This window comes from Musca domestica, unplaced genomic scaffold (genome assembly GCF_030504385.1).
Source record: "Musca domestica strain aabys unplaced genomic scaffold, Musca_domestica.polishedcontigs.V.1.1 32, whole genome shotgun sequence".
In the NCBI taxonomy this organism is placed as follows: Eukaryota; Metazoa; Arthropoda; class Insecta; order Diptera; family Muscidae; genus Musca; species Musca domestica.
Genome location: NW_026712311.1, coordinates 9975224 through 10002137, shown reverse-complemented (window position 1 = coordinate 10002137; position 26914 = coordinate 9975224). Strand labels below are relative to the sequence as shown.

The following is a 26914-nucleotide window of genomic DNA, read 5'->3' as shown; positions in this document are numbered from 1 at the left end:
CATTTGCTGGCAGCCAGCAAATTTTCTAGTGACATTCTTCTGCAGAGGTTTTAAGACCGGCTGGGTGGTGCTTTTTTTCATTCTTTGTTCAACTTTTAGGCGTTTTCAAAAGTATAGCATGCTTTTAGGTGGTTGCATTTCAGGGGTTTTCTTTATTTTCATTTTACGGCAGATTGCATGTCAAACTATTTAACGAGTTTTGAAATAATTTTCATACCTTTTTCTGGCCACTTTCTTTGGCCGTAGCGTCGTCGTCGACTCAAGTGCGGATCTGCAACTAGTGCATATTTAAAATGATGACCCACAATTAGTCTCTCAAAGCTCGCATTAAGAAAACAACAAAACCAACAACTCACAACAATCATTAACAAACAGCCATTGTTGTTGTCGTACAACTGTTGCCGTCTGTCCAAGCCAGTTGCTCATTCGTTCATACCTTCGTCCGTCCGTCGATCCGTCTTCACTGTTGCGTCCCTTGTTTTAGTTTTCCGTTTTCGTTTTTTGTTTCTTTTTTTTCTAAAGCCGTTGTCGTTGTTGATTTTTGTTTTGCCTTTTATTTCTTTAATTTATAACAATCACGTTATATTTCCAACAAAGCCCACAAGGCGACATAAACATACATGCCATGTATGTTTGTCCGAAGACAAAAAGGGAAAATGTCAACATGTGCTGCTGTCCGACATGTTTCACAAGTCTAATGAGTGAATTATTTGTGTCCCTTTTTTCCTTTTCGAATCCCTTACATACGCCGTTGGCATTTTTCCCTTGTTCCCAAAATAAAAAAGAAAAATATTTATTTTCCACACTTAATTGTCCAGTTCGTTCGAGCGACACCAAGTAAACATGTAATTATCATAAATATATTACCCGAATTATGTGTAAGTTGGGCCCAACTCCATTTCCAACTCTTTTCAGTTGGGCGGAGGGGAAAGCCTTAATTGGCGTCATTACGCCGATATTGATTTCGATTGGAATGATAGGGTTAGTGTCACTTACATCATATGATTGGCCAAGAGAAACACCTCCATTGTGTTGAATATTTTCATGTGTCTGAGCAATGGTCTCCAGCGTTTAACAACATTCACCAAAGTTTTATTTGAATTTTGTGTATTTTTTTCGTGTATATATTTTTCGATATGGTTAATTGGCCAAATGTATCCTTTGCATAGGTGACCAGTCAGGATCCAGAGTTATTTTGAACAGCTGAAATTAAATAGAAAAAAATATAATTGTTGAAGGCAGATATTTTCTTTGATTAAAGGAACATTAAAAAAAATTGTAAGGCTTGTGGAACCCCTTGCAGAGTTTTATGAATGGTATTCCCATATATTTGTTTACCTCCCACCATTCTATGGAGAATATTTTATATTTGTCATTCTATTTCTAACTTCTCGAAATATTCATAATTGACCCTACAAGGCACATATATAATGGATCAGCGTAAAATTCTAAGACGATCTAGCGATGTCCGTCTGTTCTTATCACGCTATCTTCCGAACGAATTGAGATAGCAGGCTAAAATTTTGCGTACATGCATAGCTTACCAATAGGCAAGTTAATTACATAAATGGGCCATGTCAGTCCACGTTTTCGTATAGCCCCCATATAACAGTACCTTCCGATATTCGGTATTTTCATGATTTCAGTGATATTGTTTATTAATTAATTTCGTATTTGAAGTTCGTAATTGGTACTACAGCCTATGACAAACATTTTTGTATGCAGGCCCACTTTTTGTATAGGCCCCATATAACGACAGCTCCTTTCAAATTTCGTATTGTAACCATTAACTGCAACCTACGGAACAAAATTGTTTGCAAATCCACGTCTTCGTATAGCCCCTATATAACGGTACCTCCCGAAACTTGGTATTATTATGATTTGTGCAACATTATTCTCCGGAAATGTAACAAATTTCGTATTTAAAGTTATTAGTTATTCACCGGAATGCAGGTCCACATCTTCGTTTAGTCTCCGTATAAAAGTTTTTATTTAAGTGGTAGTTTCCGGAAGTTTTTTTTTTTTGACATTTTTCAAGTTCCTTCCAAATGATGGAGGCTATTAAAAGTTCGGCACGGCCTGTTTTTTTACTTATTATTGTCGAGTCTGGACGTTTCGAAAATATTGCCCAATTTTCAGCCCCTTAGAAAACTGTTAGATGTGTATACCCTCAGCCTTATGGATACAACCAGTCCGTATATTTGTATGACCAAACTATCTGCCTGATGTGCAAGATAATTCTCACAGTATGGATCAGAACTTTAAACTTGCTAGATTTTTTGTGTATCTTAAAGCATGTTCAAAGCTGTGATATAACGGACCGCCCTTCTGGTACCCCTAGCTTAAGTAAACAACTTTTTGAGGGCATCCATTTGTCGGGAAACCAACTGATAGCTGCCTACATGTTTTGTCGTAATTTAAATCTATGATAATCTGTGTTAAAAACGATATTTCATTTCTTATCTTAGTATGATTCCGAATATTCGGATTTTATTTGGTCAATTTAATCAAAATTAATGGACCATAATTTGAACTTCCAAAAACTCAAAAAGCCTCAAAATTTTGCAACAAGTTCACCCTTATTTTCAGTTAAATATTCCACATATTTTTTCTAACCTCAATTTTCTCCAGGATCCAAAAAAATTATTTTCCACATGCCTTACTCAATCAGATTTCTCATCTTCGATGAAGTCAACATAATGACCATTAATTGAAGACAATTATTTGAAATTGTTGTGATAGCCAACTTTCTGATTATTTCGAACAGTTAGTACGCAAATCGACAAATTTACATTGCATATTAAGCGTATTTTTGGTAATACTACTCTCAAATGAAAGAGGGGCGAAATATTTTGATAGAAACGAAAAAAACGAAAAAGAGAATCTATCAAACTGTACTAACAAACTGTCGCCCGACCACCACCACTGCCATCTGGAAAACAATAAAAATCCGCTTAAATAAAGAGCCATGGCTTGTAAAATGGATAATCACAAAAATAAATGATGATGAGTGGCTTTCGAATAGCTTTGCGCTTGGATAGAGAACACCAACCAAATGGCATTGACTAACAACCAGAATAACCGCACAAAGCGACATCCATAACGATAACGGCAACGACGTCAACAAATTCAACGCTCCGAACACGGCACGGTTAACGAGAGGACATGGACAAGGAAAATACTCATTTGAAAACAATAAATCGTGGAGTACACTGAAAAGTCACTAAAGACAACTGATAAGCATTTATGACAACCAGTCTGCGAAAGCGCCGAACAGTAATGCAGTGGTGGCATAGCACCCTCATTGAATGGCACCAAGTAGCCGACCATTCAACCGGGCAATCAAACAGCCAAAACATAAACGGAAACATTCAGTAACAATTTCTGTCATGATATCTCTCCTCCATGCCATTGTAAATCCATGACGTCGAGAGCCGTCTACTGGTGAATTTCTTCTGCTGCTGCCACTGTAGCTTTATATGCTGATGGTACGCACACATTAAGAACGCAAGAAACCACAGGGAGAAGTTAAGGCAATATCAATATTTCAATTTGACAACCTCCCCGTCATTCTGAAATTGAAACCGAAAACTAAATGAATGAAACGTGAGACGCGCAGCACCACGACTTTCCAAGGAATTTGCGAATGATGGCAAACGACAGACAGACAGACAGACACACCCCACACACACTCTGACAAACAATGAGAGATTTTTATATAAGTAATTTTGTTTGTCGTTCGGTATTTGATATCTGATGAATTTTGATTCCCTAAATCGATAGATTATAATTTTATTTGTTGCTGCTTGTGGGGATTTACGGCGTATTGACAGCACAGTATTTTGAAATCGAAGCCTAGATTGGAATAGTTGGTATTTCTTGCAAATTAAATATGTTAGAGAAGTTTTAATTTTTATCTCGGCGCATTTGTTTTTTACATACAGAAGGATCCACATATAAAATTTGCGGTCTTCTAAATGATCACTTTTTGCGGTCTTCTAAAGGATCACTTTTAAAGGCGCTTTCTGCACGTTTTTACAATCTCCGTGTTTCCCATATTAAAAACAAAAACTCTTTTTTTTTTTTTGAGAAAACTGGCTTCAGATTTAGATATACCCCCATACAGTGTTGTCAGAATTTTTCTGAAATTCCTCCCCAATTCCAAAGTCGCTTTCCTTAAAAATCCTAAATTTTTGTTGAACTTCCTCAAAAAAGAAAAAAAAAATAAATAGATAAATAAATAAATATAAATAAAAATAAAGAGAATGTAATTGTAGGTGTACATTAGAATTCAATACATAGACTGTTATCTATACTTCACGACTAAAGTAATACAGGGTGAGATGAACAAACTGCAACCAACTTCAGACTGCTGTCATTTCAAAGCCACTCGTCCGACAGCTGTTAAAATTATTCCAGTGACAGCTCATTACTTTGTTTACAAGCGTACAAAAGCATTTTGGTAAGAATTTTCCAGAAAAAAAGTTATTCGTGATGGAATTCAAGGGTGATAATGAGATTTCTTTATATTTGGCTGGAAAGCCACAAGTGGCTATCGTTAGAGCACTCGATTTGCGATTTGATCGAAATCCGCGGCGCAGTGGCCGAAAAATGGATCGTGAGTTGAACATATCCCAATATTCCATTCGGCAAATATTAAAAAAATGAGCTCGGGGTAATGCCATGGAAACTCCAAAAAGAACTTACACCACAACAGAAAGAAAATAGACTCAAAAGAGCTAAAGAGTTCGTTCGCTTGGTTGAAAGTGGTGAACTGCCGTTTGTAAACAGCAGTCCAGCAGTTTGTAAACAAACAGAATGATCGTGTTTACTTGCCAAAGAGGTCAGCTGAAAATGTGCACCCTCAGTTGGCCACCACAACTCAAGCGCCCGCCATGATGATGGTGTGCCATTACAGCCGATGGTTGCTCTCCGCTAGTATTAATCGACCGTGGCATCAGAATAAATGCCGAATATTATAGCGAAAATATTCTGGAGGGTATATTATAGCCTTGGGCACGCAAACATTTTGGCCGCAGACCTTGGACATTGCGATAGGACTCAGCACAATCGCATTCAGCGCGCGCCACCCAAGAATTGTTACAAAATGAGGTTCCTCGCTTTATTTCCAGCGCACAATGGCCACCGAAATCTCCAGATACTAATCCGTTGGGCTATGGAAAGCAAGGTTGGCAAAAAAAAAAAAGAAAAAAAAAAACCAAAGTGTCGATCAAGTGTCAAGCAAGCGTTTCGCCGGCAATGGACCAAAATACCGCAGAGCAACATTCGGGCAGCGTGTGACGGTTCCATTGGCCGTTTAAAGGCCATAATTCTAAATTGATTTTATGATGATTTCAGTGTCATTATTCGCCGGAGTAGTTTCAAATTACGTATTTAGAGTTCGTAGTGGGAACTACAGTCTGTGACAGAAAATTGTCTATGCAGGTCCAGGTCTTCGTATAGGCCTCATATATCAGTACCTCCCTATATTCGGTATTTTGACGATTTTAGGTACAATACTCACCAAAATTGTTCGAGATGCCGTATTTGAAGTTCGTAATGGATGCTAAAGACGGTAAAAGAGACTCGTCTCCGCAGGTCCTATATACGCTATTTTGTTGATTTCAGCTACATTATTCACCGTTTATTTCACGTTTCGAATTTGAATATGGTAATGGCTTATGACAAACAATGCTTATGTAGGTCCTCGTCGTATAGACCCCAATAAAAAAGCTATATTCGGTATTTTTATAATTTGAAAATAACTTTTGACGGATTTTATTTTTTTAAAATTTCCAAATGGTGGAAGGTATTCAAAGTTCGGCCCGGCCGAACTTACTGCTTTTTAACTTGTTTTATAATTGTTTTGGAAACTTCAATTACGCAATATAATAATGATTGAAAACCTCATTTAAGGACCCCAACTTTTAATCTTACTTTCACAAGCTTGTAAGATGGATTGTGTTTTTAAATTTGGAAGGATATTTTTACTGGCATAAATATTCCCACGCATTGTGGTATTCATTAGCATCACTGCCTACCTACTGCGTTAATTATTTTGTTTTCTTCCATCTTCATTCCGAGTATTCTATGCTGTTTTTTTGTCTCCTACAAAGAACATATGCTTGTGGGCAGTTACACTTGATATCCTGCAAAATACCTTATTTCAATTATGCTCAAAACACGGAAATTGAAGAAAAAGTTGGTTTGGGGTTCTAAAAAAGTCTAACATAGAAATCAATTCGTAGTCAAAGAAAATCATTTCGTGCGAAAACCCCCTCCCCTTATAAATGTTTTTCTCGAAGATTAACTCTAATGAAGTTTATAAATTGAGAAGCTGTGATAGATACATTAGGTAAGATTAATATTTTATAGGTACAGTATGTGTAAAGAAAAAAGAGAGGGGTTAGGTTTTCTTCCTACGTTTCGTAGATGGACCTAACACCAAGTTAACAACATTTTTACTCCCAACAAAAGGATGTTATTAAAAAGTACAGCCTTTAATTAGACTATTCAATATGCGAAATTGTTTAAAGAATAATTTTTCAAACTTATGTCACATTTATAAAGAAATATTTTCCTATGAGGGATAAAAAAAATAACAGCAATATACTTTAATAAAAAATATGTTTTTTTTAATTGTTCTCATTTTTTTTGTTATTGTCTCATTTTCCTTTCATTCCGCACCACTGTTCTATTTACCTAATTTCAATTCTGTTTTGATTTATTCTCAGAAGATAAGACAAATTCAATTTTCCTTTGAGACCTTTGCAATTATAGATAAAACCATGTTTAATTAATTTTGATTGGATTTTGATTAATTTTATTATGACGGTCTCTATCAACAATGCGCGTTTCTTTTGTTCGCATTGTTGGTCTTTGGCGTTCTTCCATTTGTTGTTCTTATCGATTGCTTTTGCATAATTTATGTGGCGCCATTAGTGGTTCTGTTTTTATTCTTTTTAAAGAAGCTTAAAATCTCTGTTCTTGTAGGTCTGGTGGCCACCAACCAAAAATCGCCATTCGCTGCGAATGGGGTTACCATATTTTGTTTTTTTTTTATTATTAAAGATAATTTATGGTGTATTCATGTTCTTGTGTTCTCGTACGCCTCATTTTATTGCATATTTATGGTTTCTTGCATTGTTCGTTTCCGTTGGTGCTGTTGTAAATGAAAGCCAATTTAAAAAATGGTTAACAACAACAGGTGCTTTTTATGGATATGATAAATAGAATAAAAAGCAAGAACTTGGGCTATTTCAGAGTAATAAATTTGTATTCATTATGAAAACCCCAGCCTGCTGCCGCTGCTGCTCCGGCTACAGCTCTACAAATTGCTGTTAAATTGGTCTTGGAGAACATAAATATTGCCAGCCTATTGACAAGGGGTGTTGTTAAATCTGTGCTATGTGGTTATAAATAATTGGCCATAATTGAGTCACACATTGGCACTGCCATCGGCCCAACACTCACAGTTTTGAGTCTTAACCAATGTATTATGTCCTTTATTCGAGCTCTTGGTGAAGTGGTAAATAAAGGGGAGAATATGTTGATACATTTAATTTAAATGTTTACTAACCCAGTTTAAAAAGAATAAACATTTTTATAGAGTTTTATGTTTTATGTTCTACAAAGGGACATTATTTTTGAAATAGAAAGAGAAATTTACGAGTATTGCGTGATATATTAACAAGTATTGTCGAAATCGATGTTTAGTATGAACAGTTATTTGGGAAGGGAAGATATACAGGGTGAGATAAAAAAACTGCAACAAAGTCAAATGCCATAATTTTTATTTTTTTTTTTTTTTAATTTGATTGAATTAAAGCAAAAATGTCAGAAATAGCATCAAATTTTAGAATAAGTTTAGATTTAAGATTTGGATTGGTCACCTTTGGCACGAATAATGGACTTCAAAATGCTAATGAAACCGTCACACGCTGCCCGAATGTTCCTCTGCGGTATTTTGGCCCATTCCCGGCGAAGCGCTTGCTTGAGGTGATCGACACTTTGGTATTTTTAGTGCCAACCTTGCTTTCTAAAACACTCCTGACACAATTGGTATCCGAAGATTTTGGTGGCCATTGTGCGCTGAAAATTTATCGAGGAACCTCATTTTGCAACCATTCTTGGGTGGCGCGTGCTGAGTGCGATGGTGCTGAGTTCTGTTGGAATGTCCAGGGTCTGCGGCCAAAATGTTTGTTTGTCCAAGGCCTCAAGAATATTTTCGCTATAATATTCGGTATTTATTCTGATGCCACGGTCGATTAATACGAGCGGAGGGCGATCATCGGCTGTTATGGCGGCCCACACTTTCTCAATGGCCGGCCCTTAAGTTCTGGTGGCCAACCGAAGGTGCACATTTTCAGCTGACCTCTTTGGCAAGTAAACACGAAACCGCTGGACAACGAATATTTTCTCATCGGAGTTCACTCATTCGGCAGTTCACCACTTTCGGCCAAGCGAAGAAACTCTTTAGCTCTTTTGAGTCTATTTTCTTTCTGTTGCGGTGTAAGTTCTTGCACTTTTTGGAATTTCAATGGCTTTACCCCGAGCTCATTTTTTAATATTTGGCGAATGGAATATTGCGATATGTTCAGCTTACGAGTCATTTTTCGGCCACTGCGACGCGGTCTTTACTTTACGAACCATTTCTGCTGATGTTGCTGTTTCCTACCGTCCACTTCCTTGATGTCGGGCGACGCTACCAGTATCACGGTAACGAGCCATGGTACGCGACTCAAAAAATTTATTCACATTTAAATGCCGGAGTGCTCTAACGATAGGCACTTGTGGCTTTCCAGCCAAATATGAAGAAATCACACTATCACGCTTGAAATCCATTACGAATAACTTTTTTTCTGGAAAATTCTCAGCAAAATGCTTTTTGTACGCTTGTAAAGAATATAATGAGCTATCAGTGGAATAATTTTAACAGCTGTCGGACGATTGGCTTAGAAATGTCAGCTGTCTGAAGTTGGTTGCAGCTTTTTTTTATCTCGCACTGCATATATATTATTGATCAGCATAAAATGCTATGTCGATTTAGCTATATCCGTCGGTCGGTGGAAATCACTCTAGCTTCCGAACGAATTGATGTAGGTTGTTAAAATTTTACTCAAATGCGTGTTTAGTGTTCAGGACCTTTGGTGTTGAAAATATACAGGTTTAGGTATGGCCCACCCACGTCCCTATATTCGGTATTTTGGTGGTTTTAGCTACATTTTTGATTGGAATTGTTTCAACTTCGTATTTGAAGTTCGTAATGGGTACTATACCCTGTGACTGAAAATGGTCTATGCAGCTTCACGTCTTTGTATAGCCCCCATATTACTGTTCCTCCCTGTATTCGGTATTTTGATGATTTTAGCTAAATTATTCACCGGAATTGTATTTTGTATATTCGATTACTATAATGGTTATGGCAAAAATTTCCTATGCACATCCTCGTTTTCGTATGGATTTTTTAAGATTTAAACAGAATTGTTAGTAGATTTTTTTTTGAAAAATTTCAAATTCGTGTCGTATTCAAAGTTTGGCCTGGCCGAACTTACTTTTTTTTTACTTGTTTGTAGTGATGATAAATTTATAATATAAATTATAAATTTTGAAGGAGTCAACCAGATTTTCGGTTAAAGGATATTTTAATAATCTTGGTTTATTGAAAACCTACTCCTGAAAAAAATATTCAATACACAAAATCGCTTACCGGTACTGTGAACTTCCTATTGACATATAGCAAAGATAGGTTTAATGTCAGTACAGTTTTTGATTGTAATCCTAGACTCAAGGTGTTTTAACAACCATAAACATATTTTCCCCTCAAATTTTGATATATTTTAAGTCGTTTTGTAAAGTTTTAAAGTTAAAGCTTCAAATTTAAAGCCGTTTTTACTTGTTTTAATTCATCAACTCATATCTTTAAAAATGTATGGGTTTTTGAGAGTTACTCAAAGCAAAAATGAAACAAAACATTTAAGTATGTTTGTTTATGCAAATTATATGTCAGTTAATTTAGCTGTCAGGAAATACAGCTGTCAAATGCCACCGACGCCGGAAATACAAGACCACGAAATACCACAGGAGTGGGATATTTAAAAGCAAAAGGAAATGAATAAAGAACATTAGCAGTCATACGAAAGAAAGGAATACGTCAAACAATAATACATACTTATGGAATGAAATGAAATGAAAGAAGAAAAAAAACCATGAATTATTATATTATGAAAATGAGAAAAACAGGGAAATTTGATTTGTTTCTACATTGGGTGGAATCGAAAATTGTAAGCGGTAAGCGAAAATTATAAGACTCGAAAATAAATTCGATAAGATATTCGTATATATTGTCCATTTGCATTTTGGGTCTCATGGCTCCATTAAATGTCATAAATCGAAGAAATAGGCCAAAATTGTTAATTGTGTACTATGGTGAACCTTTGTGGGGAAGGTACCAGAAGGAGTGGACCGATATATCACTTCTTTACACCGGACCTTGGGTAAATAAAAATATTGTGATGTGTGAAATATGAAGAGAACCGGATACTTATTTCGAATTTTATAATAGTTTTGGTTATTCAAAATGTTGATCCTTTGTGGGGCAGATACTTGATGGAGTAGACCCATATTATCCATTGACCTAGCAGTGATGCAAATATTAGGATTTGCAAATTTGGAGCAAAATCGGATTACCTATCTCTTTCTACGCAGTAACATATTTTTTGAAAATGTTGAATTTTTGTGGGGTTGGTACCAGAAGAAGTGCACCGACATTGCCCATCTCCGAACTCGATCTAAATTTGATAATAATATTACGATGTACCAAGTTTCGATCAAATCGGGAGTATCCGATGCTGGCGCATTAGCCAGCAGACGAAGGGAGGGATGGAAGATAGAATAATTACCCTTTATTGCGGATATTCAAGTTTTTGGGGACTTGGTCTCCAAGTCACTGTCTTACAAGGCAGAGGTTAAAAAAATTCTGGGCAGCCGACCTTGATATCGTTTTTTTCATGCCTGATTTGAAAGATAATTAGTTTTATCTTTTCGCTGAACAAATATGTTTGTGTATACGTTTGAATAACACTGTAAAGTTCGGCGACATTATTTTCATGGAATTTGTTAACAAAGAAGGAGCGGACCTCCGTACGATAGGACCAAAACGAGTAACTGTGGATTTTGGTCTGGATGGATAATTGCGTAATTTTTCTTCGATAAAGAGCAACGAGTGGCCATTACATTATTGGGCCATGTTTTTTTTTTTTCAAATAAATTTAAGAGGATGATATTGGCAACAACAGGACGACGCCATGCGACAAAAAGCCAAAGCTATACTCAATGTTTGTGTCCTGTTTCCAAAGATCGCATTATAAGCCACCACAAAACTAGGATTTGACAATGTTTTGGACCCTCTAGAAACTCTCACTACAATCTATCTAATTTCTGAAAATACCGCATAAAATATAGTATTCTACCATTTGATTACTTAACTCGAGTCCCCCCAATATATACCACGTTTTTTATTCAAACGTATATTAAAATGTAATTTTTTTTATTTATAATAAAATTTCACAGATATGCCAACAAATGACTTTGAAATTAATGCAAACTAATTAAAAGGAAGCAAATGCCGGAAATGTTTTGGTTTTAAATGATTTACTTTCCTTTGCAAACTTTATGGCTGCCATAATTACATGGCATACAAAAAAATACATTTTCTTCGTCATTCCTAAATGAGCTTGTTTCTCCAACAACCAATACATCTGTAATAATATTTTTTTGAAAATTTTGTTCCGCCATAGATGCCAAACAACCATTTAGAAAATCTTCGCTTTCATTTTCCTTTTCTTTAAATGTCTTAGTACTTTTCCTTACATACTTACTTGAGGAACTGTCCCTGCCCATTTCCTGTGTATGATACATGGATGTAAGCCATATTTTAAAGCCCAAAATACTCGTCGTACACAAAGAGTTCAACAAAAAGCAACAACAGCAACAAAACATTCTTTGCAAAAAAATGAAATACCAAACATAAATTGTAAGTAAGACTCTTAATGTATGAGTGGATCTGTGTAAATGTAATTTTAGTGTATGTATGTGTGTGTGTGACTGTGTTCGTGCGCCTGTTGTTATATCCAAGTTTTAACCCAGTTTGCCATTGCCATTGTTTGCTAAATCACACTTTGTACGAAAGTGACTTTAGCTGTTGTTTTTTGCCTCTGTTCGTACTGTTATTGTCGAGGCTCGTATATTTCGCACACGAGTTGAGTTTTACCTTTGTTTTAGCTTAACAACACTTTTTTGACCGTTCAAGTTGTACGAGGCTAGTTTAATGATTATAATCGGATTATATTTCATATTCGAAAAGCTGATTATTGAATTTCAAAGATTTTTTATACCCTCAGCCATATGGCTACAGGGTATATATCTTTTGATACGGCCAAAACGTGCCTCATCAAAATAACGGTTTTAGAACCTAGGTCTCTTTGGACCAAATCCGTTTCATTTGGAGTTGATTTAGCGATGTCCGTCTGTCTGTCTGGCTGGTGCGCAGGGTTCGATCCAAACTTCGTACATTCTAATATTATTGTCCAACTTAGATCGAGTTCGGAGATGGTGTACTCCTTCGGGTACCTCCCCTACAAAATGTCCACATTTTCAAAAACAAAAAAAGGTAACTGCACAGAAAGGAAAAGGATAGTCCGACTTTGCTCCAACTTTGCAAATCCTAATATTTGTATCAGTGCTAGGTCAGGTACGAACATGGACGATACCGGTTGACTCCAGCAAGTACCTCCCCTACAAAGGTTTTAAATTTTGAAAAATTATATCTTTTATAAAATTTTATGTCCAAAAATTTGAATATTCATGCAGCTCAAAAAAAGACGAAATAACCATCCAAGTCCATTGAGACTTGGCACATCTCAATATTTCCATCAACACAAGATTTTTTACAAAGTTGATAGAGATCGGACCATTCCTTCTGGTACCTCCGCCACTAAGGGTCAAACTTTTAAGTAACAAAAAGGATCATGAAATCCGAAATAAGCATTCGGTTCTTTTCAAATTACACACGTAACAATATTTTTATTGACCCAAGGCCTGGTGTGAAGATGGGATATATCGATCCTCTCCTTCTGGTACCTCCCCACATAGGGTTCAAGATTTTGAAAAACAAAACGCTCAAGGAAAGCGAAATAAGCATCCAACTCTCTTTAAGTTGTACACATCTAAATATTTTTGCCAACGCAGGGTCTGTTTTGGAGATGATATATATTTGCGTACCTAACCCATAAAGAGTCACAATTTTCAATACTTTTATTTGACATAACCCCTGGAGAACCCTTTCTGGTACCTAACATATAAAGAGTCACATATTTCAATATTTTTATCTGACATAACATTTTTTTCAGCATGTCATACCTAAATATTCCTCTTAATCAGAAATCAGATATGAATATATAGTTTATCGTAATTGATGATTTCGCCTAAAATTGGATATAAGTGTTGGATTTTCTTCATATTCTTCACACACCAATATTTTTAAGTATGAAAATGGAATACTTCGGTCCTCAATATCTGTTACCTCAAGCATATTTCCACATTTTCCAAAAAAATGCACATATCTCATATATAGTATTGGAAGTAGTCGATATAGCCAGATTTGGACTACACGTTGTAATATTTATATTAGTCATACAAGTTGATTGCAAAAATCTTTCGATTTACTTTCTTTAAAATGTACCCATGTCGAATTTTAACCCTCAGATTTGCCCCAACAAACTCAACTTGAATACAATAATATAATTCTATTAAATCAAATTTATTACATTAAACTGTGATATACTCTTTAAATTTAATAAATTAAGTCAGACACCTAATTTAAATAGGATTAGACTTAAGGATTTTCTCTTTCAGACATTTCTCAGTCTCATCTCGTCTCGCAACGGTGTGGACTAAATGACACGTTCCGTTCTTGGTTGGCTTTATGCAAGAATATGCTTATTTTTCTTTGGCTTAATTCCGGCTGCTTTTTTCTCATTCTTACATTTTTGGCACGTAAATTTGCTAACAATTATCATAGTCGACTGCTGGGTTCAGACAAAGCGAAAACGTGTACAAAAACAGATTTTTTTCCACACACACATACACTAACCTACATACATGCCATACAGAGTAAGGTGGAAAACTAGTTAGCATTTCCTAAGTAAATTACACAAATCAAAATACAGAGAAAAAAACGCTCACACTAAATACCAAAAAACTTAGTTGACTAAAGTTATTTATCGGGTTAATGACATTTGCCACTGAGTCTCTGCCTCCCCAATCTGTGGCAGTGTCTCTCGTAGAACTTTATAGTTCTTTTGTTAAATTTACACAAAAAATATTTTTCTCTTTTTGTGTGTGTGTATGTGAATAACACGAAAGTTGTTCATTAACATTTGCTTTTTGTACGCTCGATTTAGAAAACAAACAAAGTTTTTATTTAAATGTGTGTGTGTGTGACCATGTAAAGATTAAATATGCCACACAAACGGCCAAATCAGATGTAGAGAGAAACATAGGAAAATTAAATATTTATTTTTTTATTAAACCTATTAAATGTCATTCATATGTTCGAGACCCTTTGTAAATTGTAGCTACATTCTCCATAAGCGTGCTGAGTAAACTTGTGTTGGCATATTTTTTTCGCATTGACACATGATTGATTTTCAATTACTGCTGCCTCCTCGACAGTTGCATAGACCAAGAAAACACACAAAACGAGAAATCTCAGTAATGTTCTGTTATCCAAAATGATTTCCAGTTAAAGGATAATTCGTTTCTAAACAATGACCTTTCATAACAATAACAACAGCAACAACAACAACACATGTAAGTGGGCGAGATTAAATCAAGTCAAATTCTTGGAATTTTACAGTGTATTACTTTTTGATTGATTAATGTTGGGTTTTGTATTTTTGGCAGTTCATTACTTTTTTTGGCATATAATTGTGCCTGTTGTGTGCTAAATAAGTGTGAAATAAAGCCTTGTTTCTTTTGGCAAAAATTTAATATAAAGTTGGGATAAGTAATTATTTTGCAGAAAGATCTCTTTAAGATGAAGAAATCTTTGGATTTTTAGTTATTACAAACAAAACAACATTGAAGCGGATAATTCCCGTTATTGAATTTTAGAAAAAAAAAAAAAAGTGAAAAAAATTAGTAAGTTCGGCAGGGCCGAACTTTGAATACCCTCCACCATTTGGGACCAATTTGGAAAATTTAAAAAATGAAATCCATTAAAATCTAAAATGTTATTCGGAACATTCGGAGCCATTATATTGGGGTCTGTACGAAGACGTGGACCTGCAAAATCCGATAAATGTTCTGTTAAAATCTTAAATATTCCGAATATAGCCATTATATTGGGGTCTGTACGAAGACGTGGACCTGCATATGCAATTTTTGTCATAGGCCATTACAATATTCAAATAAGAAATTTGAAAAAATCGGGTAAATAACGTAGCGAAAATCATCAAAATACCGCATATAGGGAGGTATCGATATATGGGGGCTATATGAAGTCTTGTACCTGCATAGACAACTGCATGTCACAGGCTGTAGTACTTAGTAGAAACTCTAAATGCGAAATACGGAAATTTTAAACAGTTTCGGTGTATTTTGAACATAAAATCGTCGTAATACCGAATATGGGGGTACCTATATATGGGGCTATTACGAAAACCTGGACCTGTGTGGAAAATTTTATGTCATAGACTGTATTACCCATTACGAACTCTAAATACGAAATTTGAAACAACTCCGGTGATTAATGTCCCTAAAATAATCAAAATACCGAATATCGGGGGCATCGTTGTGTGGGGGCTATGCGATATCGTGGACCTATACAGACAATTCTCTTTCAGGGGATAAAATGCTTAGAAGGAACTTCTTGTGTGGATTTTCAGACAATTTCATTGAAACATTTGGCTACAATTATCAAAATAACGAATATCGAATATTTTTGGAGGCTATATGATATCGTGGACCGATATAGTCCATCATCGAACTTCACCTGCCTGCAGACAAAGGACTTATCGATGCAAATTTTAGCTTCCTATCTTTATTCGTTTTGACTCTAGCGCTATTATAACAGATTGACGGACAGGGCTGAACCGTCTTTGAAATTTACGCTGAGGGCAAGTAGAAAGGTAGTCAGATCCGATGGTATACGAATCTTCACTTACGGTGTACCCCTAAACGAAAATGGATTTAATTTCTGATTGAAAATATCAATTGTAACCTCATAATACCAATAATTGGACGCTGCAGTTAAACGAAGGTGCTTTAATTTATTTTTTGAAAAGATTTTAAAAAAATCATAGTACAGACCCTTTGAATATCAAAAGCAAGGAGAGACCAGAACACAGTTATTAAATTACAAATGGTCGAAATTTAAAAAAAAAAAAAATAAATAAAAAAATACAGTACAGAATAAGAAAGGATAATACGATTATGCACCAAACTGGCGAATCCTAACATTTGCATCAGTACTAGGTCAGGTGTGAAAATGGACAATATCGGTCCACTTTATCAAGTACCTCTCCCATAAAGGGTCAACATTTTGAATAATTATAACTCTTATAAAATGTGATGTAAGATTGTCTCCAAATTACACAGACCACAGTATTTTTATTAACACAAGGTTTGGTTTTGAGCACTGAAATTTTCGGTCCACTCATTCTGGTACCTGCCCCACAATAGGTCAACATCAAAAGGCCAGCTTATAAAACGCAAAATTAACATCTGATTCCATTCAGACTTGGCACATCTCAATATTTCTATAAACATCTGTAATAGAGGAGGTAGGGATCGGACCATTATTTCTGGTACATCCCCCACAAAAGGGTCAAAGTTTTGAATATCCAAAACGACTATAAAATCCGAAATAATCATCCTGTTCTTTTTCTATGTTACACAACCTATTATATCAACTAACAGATCTGCTGTGAAGATGGGGCATATAGGCCTTCTGGTACCTCACCCACAATTTTTAATACTTTTATGTATCACACCTATGCTATGTCTAGGTATTTATCTTAACCAGAAACCTGAGTTGAATATGGAATTTATGATTTCGCATAAAATTCGATTTAAATGTTTCATTTTCTTGTAATTTTCCCATACCAATATTTTTATCTGTATTATTATGAAAATGGAATGCATCGGTCGACTACATCTAGTACCTCGCGAAAAGTTTAACATTTTCTAAAAATTATCACATATCTCATATAAAGTGAAAGTATAGTCCAAACTTGGCAAGTCGCAATATTTATATCATATTTATTTAGGTTCGATACGGAATGTACAAAATTGGCCCATTCCTTCGGAACCTACTCCATACAGGGTCAACAATTTGAATAATTATAACAGAAGTCAAAATATATTTAAATACTCCAGCATTGGCTGAGGGTATACATCTGTCGGCAAAACAGACTGATACCTTTTAAATTTTTAATTCTACTTTTGACAACATCTCACTGTTAAAATCTATATTCATAAATTTATCTTTTATACTCAAGCCAAAGATGTGAACCTTCTTTCTATACTGTTAAATTAGAAAGGTAATTTGCAGAATATACAGGAATACCATTCCATAATTCCTTTATGGATATACTGAGGCAAATCAGTATCACTAATCACATAAAAAATACAGTTTGAAACACTAATATTACAAAATTATATGGAACCATTTAAATATCATTCTTATTTCTTTATGATGTTGTTTTGACAACGAACATTTCTATACGTTCAATATTTTTATAGTATTCTAACTGATTATCACTTGTTTATTAAATATTTAATTTATTCCAATCAAAAAACACAAAAAAAAAGAATAAAAAATCAATTCTTTTTCATTGCTAAAAAAAATTTGTTGATATCTCTAAGTATTCCAACAATGGTTCTAAAATTGCACCAAACAAAAAAAAAATAAATAAATAATACAGAATTATGCATATTTTTTGTCGTCATGTTTGACTGATAATATTGAAGCAACAAATTATGCAGATTACATATGAAATGTAAATAAATAAAACAACAACGTGAACAAAAAAATCGAATCACTCAAACAGAAATTATTATTGAATTAAAAAAGTAAATAATATAATTATTTGATGTAAAATGGGCCAGGGTGACTTATAAATTAATGCACATTTAAAATTACTATTTAAATGGAATTGTATTTTATGTGAATTGACATATGTTTATTTATAAAATTCTATTAATTCATAATTTTTCTCACAGATGGCTGATTTGCATTGAATTAGCCTCATACTATCTACCTGGTGATGATATTTTGTGAGCCGCAAAAAGTACGGAATTGGGCAAATATTGTTAAATCGTTAACAATATTTAGGGGATAATATCAACATTTGTAATTTGTATTTTATCATTACTGCGAAAAAAAATAAATGTATTTATTACTTTTTCAGTTTGCTCTTCAAATAATATTTAATTTATTTCGGATTCATTCGACCTTTCACTGATATAAACAAGGAATACATTATTTAAGCTTGAGGTTCTGGTTTTGGGGCTGTTCATTTATTTTTTTTTTTCAATATTTTGGGGAGTTAGCACACCCTATACAAGGAAAATCTAAAAAAAAAATTGGAATATTGATCAAATATTGAAAATATTGGAAAAAAACAGATTTGGAAATTCATCGTTTAAATGACGAGCTTTTTACGGGGCTATACGAAGACGCGGACCTGCATAAGTACTTTTTTGTGATAGGCTGTAGTACTCATTAAGATCTTCAAATACGAAATTTAAAACAATTGCGGTTAATAATGTGCCTAAAATCATCAAAATACCGAATATCGGAAGGTATCGTTATTTAGGGGCTATACGAAGACGTGGTTCCATTTACGAACTTATCCTGCCTACTTGGAAAATACTCAGGTGTTCAAAATTGTAGCCAATTCGTTCAAAATTCGTGATTACAATAGACAGACAGACAGACATCGCTAAATCGTCTAAGATTTTTACACTGATCCAGGGTGAGATGAAAAAAACTGCAACCAACTTCAGACTGCTGTCATTTCTAGACAAGTGGACGGAAGAAAACAACAACATTAGCAGAAATGGTTCGAAAAGTAAAGAAGCGACTTGATCGAAACCCGCGCCGCAGTGGTCGAACAGTGGTCGAGCTGAAAATATCGCAATATTCCATTCGGCAAATATTGAAAAATGATCTCGGGGTAAAGCCATTGAAATTCCAAACTTACGCCGCAATAGAAAGAAAATAGACTCGAAAGAGCTAAAGAGCTGCTGAATTTGGTTTTCCCCGATGAGAAAAACATTCGTTGTACAGCAGTTCGTAAACAAACAAAATGATCGTGTTTACTTTCCAAAGAGGTCAGCTGAAAATGTGCACCTTCGGTTGACTACTCAAGCGGCTGCCATGGTGATGGTGTGGGCCGCCATAACAGCCGATGGTCGCTCTCCGCTCGTATTAAACCACCGTGGCATCAGAATTAATGCCGAATATTGTTATTTTGGCCACAGACTCAGCGCACGCCACCCAATAATGGTCCAGATACCAATCTCTTGGACTACTGAGTCTGGAGTATTTTGGAAAGCAAGGTTGGCACTAAAAATACCAAAGTGTCGATCACCTCAAGCAAGCACTTCGCCGGGGAATGGGCCAAAATACCGCAGAACAACATTCGGGCAGCGTTTGACAGGTTCATTTGGTGTTTGAAGGCCAATTCGTGCCAAAGGTGACCAATTCAAACAAATCTAAACTTATTCTTAAATTTTATGCTATTTCCGAATTTTTTTTTTTGATTTTATTTAAAAATTATGGCGTTTGACTTTGTTGCAGTTTTTTTATCTCAACCTGTATTCATGTATCATATCCAAACATCCTATTACATATTTGCAAATCTTTTTAATTATTCAAGTGTACACATTTTCGTTTACCATGAAAATCATTTAATCCTCTTGAGTCCCCAAATTGTATAATTATAATTAACTTCCGTGAGAGACAATAAACCCTGGCATTAATATAAATCGAATTACTTAATATGAGACATACATTTGATGTAGCGACAGATTGCACGAAAAGCTAAATTATAATGGATAAATTATTTCGAAAATTGAGTAATATTCCAAAAAGTGTATTTCGATGAATTTCTTATTATTCGGATGCAGTATAATTACTCCACTTAAAGAAATCAATAATTAATATTTTAATTTGTAGTTGTAAATAATTAAGCGCTTGACTGAATCTTGTGTGTGGATCATTCGGCTGAAGTGACACAACCGAAAATGTCTTTGAAAATCACCCACAACATTTAATGAGAATTCATAATTTGATGAATGACAAATTATTATTAATTACACTATACAATGACTGACAAACACTCACACATATGCATACTTATATACATATTATGGTCGTCGTGTAATTATTGTAATTTCCATTGAAATCTGATTACAGTATAAAGTGCCTAAACAATGGAAATTAACTATATTAAATTATATTGCTTTCTTACAAATTACAAATTTGATTTATTGTTCAATGCAATCGTCAATTAACATTGAAACCTTGAGAAATCAATAAGTTCTCGGAATTGTTGTGGAGTTCTCATAGTTTTGGGTGTTTTTCTTCAATCATATGGACAAGTGACAAAATTATTGACTTTTTATTATTCCTAAGTACTTAAGTTTATTGAGAAGATAGTCATGAGGCTGGGACAATATATTAATATTAGGACTTTTAGCTGCAAAATAGTACCAGGTAATTTGGAGTATATACAAACCCTCAAATAACTTAATGGAAAGCAGATCTCATGGAAGAAATAAGGAGATAAAGTCATACAATCACATGTTTAATTTTCTTTTTTTCAAAATTATTCATTTGACAGCATCTCATTGTCAAAATTTAGATCTATAAATCCATTGTATATACACAAATCAGAGATGGATGTCTGTATAGTAAAATTTGATAAGGTAAATTACGGAAATTGCAGAACTGGATATTCTTATCTGAAAAGACTTTAAGTTTTTAATTTTACCATGGCAGAGATTATGAAATGTTATTTTGAACCTTGTTCAGATCCAATCAAAAATATTAAAGATTTATGTCGTTTAATAAAATTTTATAAAAATAATCGCTGTCACGATAAAACAGAGGGTATGTTTGCCCAGTTCAAACATTCAATAACCTTTACTGAAATTAAAAACCATAAAATGCCTACTGAGAGCTCAGTAACCAAATTATAGTTAAACACGAAAAAGTTGTGGTGTTAACCTTCACAATGTTTAAATCCATTATATGGGTGCTATACTGAAACTGGGGCTCAGCCATTCGAAACTATAAAATACCCTATTGTATAGAAGTATATAGATTTTGTTGAAGGAAAGGCCTGAATACTTAAAAATATCTTAAATCCGGAATTATATTTCCTAATATTTTTGACATTACCAAAATGTGGACCTTTAAAGATTATTTTGTGTAATAAATAATCGAAATTAAAAATATGAAAAAAAGACAATTCCATGGAAAAATATGGTACAGTTGCACAATACCATTATATAGAGGCTACTCCAAAGTGAAGGTGTTTAATAGTTGACACACCTTTTGAGAGCTCAAAATAATAAATTACCACCAATTTCTTTGGAAAAGGTAAAATCTACAGAAAATCGGAATGTCTCGACACATATTGGCAAATAAAATAAATAGGAACCGATGGGGCTACATTTTTGAATTTTATCAAATTCAGACCAAAAGCTATCAAGTATCAGTCTGTTTTTTTTCCGACAAATGTATACCGTCAGACAAGATCTCTAACTGAATGTATGATTGAGCTATGGATAGTCAAAATAGAGTCACTGAGAGTTTCACAAGTAACAAAGGTTAAAAATATCAAACAGTTTGACCCTTCGTGGGAAGTTACAAGAAGAAGTGGTCCAACATATGCAATCATTACACCAGATCTCGTGTTTATGGAGGTATTGTGATGTGCTGAGTTTGAAGGGAATCTGATGCTCATTTCACGATTTATGAGCTAGTTATTAAAAATTTTTACCCGTTGGGGGAGCTACCAGATATATTCCATCGTCACATTAGATCTTGTGTTACTAAAAATATTCAAAAGTACGAGCTTTAAAGAGAATGGGATGCTTATTTCGTTTTTTATGAAAGATAAAATTATTCAAAATTTTGACCTCTTGTGAGGGAGGTACCAGGGCCAATATATTCCCTCTACACACCAGATGTTGTGTTGGTAGATATATTAAATGAGCGAAATTTGAAGGCATTTTATGACAGTTATAATTATTCAAAATTCTGACCTTTTGTGGCGGGATGTACTTGAAGAAGTTGGCCGACTTGGTCTATTTTCGCACTTAATCTAGCACTGATAAAAATGTCGGGGCTTTCAAATTTTGCATGATCCTCTCTTGTTAAATTAAATTATTTTCTGTGAAAATTTCGACATGAAGGCCTGGAACGATATTACCCATCTCCAAACTCGATAAGTTTGATGTACCAAGTTTGGACCAATTATGGTACTACTTTCGAGAGTTATCGTGCGCAACAGCCAGACAGACGCAGGAACATCCCTATATCGACTCCAAATGTCCTGAAACGGAGTCGGTTCAAACGGATCTAGGGTCTAAAACAGTTATTTCAATGAGGCTGGTTTTTGCCGCATAAAATCATATATACCCTCTGTAGCCATATAGCTAATGGTATAAAAATAAAAGTACCAAAAACTTAAAAAATATGTTCCTTCTAGATATAGGATAATTTGAGCTTCCATATTTGATGGTTATTTGGGTTAGATCCTTGGGATCAACCTTGATGAATCTTCAATCAAGTCTTCAAGCACTAAAAAGACATTCCCATGCAATCTTGGAGATATACAAATCAATTAATCATCTTTAAGATTTCTAATATTCCTTGGGGATACTCAAATGAATAAAATACCCTTTAAATTCCTACAAAAAAATATTCACAAAATACTTTCCCAAGCATCAAGTCCCAAATCAAATGTAGCCCAATTAAATTGTTATTATGAACGAGTGTTTTTACCTTCTGGCCTTTTTGTTAGCCTCACTTAACTTTTTCGTCTGTCAGCCATTATTGATTTAGGATAAATGTTCGCTCATTTCACTTTCACCAGGCAAAAAATAAAAAAATTACTAATAAAATCTTTCCAAGAAAAAGGAAAACTTGAGATAAGTACATAATATGCCTTGCAAAATATTAAATTGGGGTTTGAAAATGCATTAACAATATTTTTCATTCATGAGAAATCTGAAGAGCTGGCGTAAAACATTATTGAAAACATGAAACTTTCTTCGAAATTCCTGGAATAAGTTATCCATGAGGATTTTTGGCTTAAATAACGTTTACACTTTTCCTCTTCACTTGTTTGATTTTTACAAATCATTAAACATAACTTTAAATCGTTGAAACGTGTTTGAGCAGAAGAAGCAGAATGAAAAGCAGAAAAACAATTATCCCAGCCTTAATCAGTTTCGTTTAGATAATGAGGCTATAATGATAAAGAGCGTCAACAAATTTTGTATATGTATTTATTTGCAAATATATCAAATGTATTATTTGCATAGCATACTTTTGGGGTTTACCAAATAAATACGCACACACACACAGAGACAAACAAACGCATTTGGCATATAAATCTAAAAGATGATAAATAGTCCTAAAAGAAATATTTGTGTGGGTGTATTTACTTTTAATTATTAACATTTCCCCATGGCATATGAACGAACGTCGTTTAGTCGAATAACTTTTATAATTTTCATTTATAATTTATATTTCATTTGTGATTAGTAAGGCGCATAATTCTGTGAGTGTGTGTTTAGTGAATGTATAAGTGTGTGTGTGTGTGTGTCGGAAACCAAGACATTTTGTGCACCATCAGATGAAAGAAAATGTTAACCTACTTTTGCTTGACTCTGCTAAATTTCCTTATGAACATTTCTGGCATCCTCGTCATATTCCATGCACACTACCACGTAACAAGCAACGTTAGGTTTGCCTCTTATAGTTTTTTTTTTCACTTCTGCTATCACATCTACCACCGGATGATGACTTTTTTTTTCTTTTCTTTCTTTGCTCCTTGTGACGGCCGAGGATACAATTTGTTACTGGAGATTTTTTACAGGTATATACTTAGGCAGATTTTTAGAAATATTTTTTTCTTAACATACTTTAAGGAGGTCATATTGATTTATGTGTATAATTTTGTTTTACGGGATTTCACATGGCAATTTATTTCATTGGTGTATCCTTTTCGAAATGATTCAAAGAATCCCGATGATGGCATTTTTTATTTAATTTTAATTCAAATATTTTCCAATATTTTTTTTTTTTTGACTTTTCAATGGAACACTTTTTGATATAAATAAAAAATAATTTCCTTTTCAAAATTTATATTTTTACACAATTATAATTTTTCAAAATTTTTGTTGTCGTTGTTGTTTACACGATCTCATTGCGAAATTGAATTAGTATTGCCATTTGCTGGCATTAGCAATATTTCCTTCCAAACACTCACAAGACACAACATTTTGTTTAACCGCTCAAACAAAACTAGCTGGTGCTTCGTTAGCAAATAACGTCCGTGTACTGAATTTGCCTCACGAAAATTGTCGCAGTTTTGTATACGACACCTATACAATTCCACTCGATGTTTGTTACACTTCAGTGAGCCTCCACACACCACAACGAAATCACAAACATGCTTCGTGTGTTTCAGCATAGATGAGAGGCTGGTTTTTTAGTACACAAATGGACGACACTCTCAGAAGGCATAAATTCCTTTACACTCTCTCTTATTTCACTCTTTGAGAGAGTGTGCCACACGTTGTGATTTCATTCAATAGTAAAAATGTTGTCGTAGTCCCAGTCACAGTTCTCAGTGTCGATTTATGTTAACATAACAGCTACGCTTATAACGGTCTAATAACGCCTGCCACACACAGAGGAGAAGAGCAAGAGATGTACAGCCGAGAAGCCGGCTAAAAGTAAACTTATGCTCTCTTTGTATGAAGCACGTGAGTTTATTGCCATTAGGGCGCATGTACTTTTAGTACTTTTTTAATTTGAGCGCACTTTTTTTTTACAGAAATTGTTTTTTATTCGCAACTGGCAATGCTGTTGTTGAGTTCAACATCTTTTTCTAATTTTGTTTTTATAAAGAAATCTGAATTCGCGACCTTTACGAATGTTGAGCTGTGAATGTTAGTATGATTGATAAGATTGAAATTGAAACAAAGACAGAATACAACTAATTAAAGTTAAATGTCAGAAAACATAAACCGCGAATTGAAATTTTATTTTGACATTGAGTTGGGAGGACAACCCCTTCTAATTGATATATTTTGTACGTTAAAATTAAAAATAAAATAAAAAGGACGATGAATCTCAAAGAGGACACAAACAACATAAGTGTTAGCTATCGAATTGCAATAAGTTTTACATTTTTTTTTTTTTTTTTAATTTTATTGAATGAAAGCAAAAAATGTCGGAAATATCATCAAATTTTAGAATAAGTTTAAATTTGTTCTAACTGGTCACCTTTGGCACGAATTATGGCCTTCAAACAGCCAATGAAACCGTCACACGCTGCCCGAATGTTGCTCTGCGGTATTTTGGTCCATTCCCGGCGAAGCGCTTGCTTGAGGTGATCGACACTTTTGTATTTTTTAGTGCCAACCTTGCCTTCCTAAATACTCCATACACAAAAGTCCAACGGCTTGGTATCCGGAGATTTTTTTGGATGAAGCGTAGAACCTCATTTTGTAACCATTCTTGGGTGGCGCGTGCTGAGTGCGATGATGCCGAGTCCTGTTGGAATGTCCAATGTCTGCGGCCAAAATGATTGCGTGCCCAGGGCTTTAATACACCCTTCTGAATATTTTTGCGATAAAATTTGGCATTTATTCTGATGCCACGGTCGATTTATACGAGCGGAGAGCGACCATCGGTTGTTATGGCGGCCCACACCAACGCTTAAGTTCTTGTGGCCAACCGAAGGTGCACATTTTCAGCTGGCCTCTTTGGCAGGTAAACACGATCATTTTGTTTGTTTACAAACTGCTGGACAACGAAAGTTTTCTTATCGGAAAAAACCAAATTCGGCAGTTCACCACTTTCGTAGCAACTCTTCAGCTCTTTTAAGTCTATTTTCTTTCTGTTGCAGTGTAAGTTGTAGCACTTTTTGGAATTTCAATGGCTTTACCCCGACCTCATTTTTCAATTTTTGCCGAATGGAATATTGCGATATGTTCAACTCACGTACCATTTTTGGGCCACTGCGACGCGGGTTTCGATCAAGTCGCTTCTTTACTTTTCGAACTATTTTTACTAATGTTGCTGTTTTCTTCCGTCCATTTCCTTGACGTCCGGTAACGAGCGATTGTACGAGAAACAAAAGATTTATTCATATTTGAATGCTGAGGTGCTCTAACGATAGCCACATGTCTTTTTCGAGGCAAATATAAAGAAATCACACTATAACGCTTAAATACCATCACGAATAACTTTTTTCTGGAAAATTCTCGCCAAAATTGTTTTTTACGCTTGAAAATAATATAATGAGCTGTCACTGCAATAGTTTTAACAGCTGTCGGACGAGTGACAGCAGTCTGAAATAGGTTTTTTCTTCTCATCTTTTATAGGTCTCTGTTTTCTTATAGCTCCCATTTAATTTTTACGATTTTTAAGTTTTTTTTCGGATATTCAGCCGTATATTCCCAAGGAATGGCATAAGCATTAAAAAGGTGAGGAAACTTATGAGGATTTTTTTTTCTGGTTTTGAAAATGGATTGTAGTTTCGGCTGTATGGTAAGTAGCGCCGTCCTATTGAAACCTGTTGAGCTCCAAATGCTAGAA

The 26914-nt window shown here is 34.6% G+C and overlaps 1 protein-coding gene across 2 annotated transcripts in view; it reads right to left on the bottom strand.

Moving 5' to 3' along the window:
* The window catches only part of LOC101893846 (chaoptin), a 193170-nt gene extending 168551 nt beyond the window's left edge, over positions 1-24619 (bottom strand). For both annotated transcript variants that reach the window (XM_059125173.1, XM_059125174.1), the window contains exons 1-2: positions 23962-24619; positions 997-1203 (exon numbers count right to left, since the gene is read on the bottom strand). In XM_059125173.1, the coding sequence (XP_058981156.1) occupies positions 997-1046 (50 nt within the window). In that variant the 5' untranslated portion in view covers positions 1047-1203; positions 23962-24619. The remainder of the gene's footprint in view (positions 1-996; positions 1204-23961) is intronic.
* Between the last annotated feature and the right edge of the window lie 2295 nt (positions 24620-26914).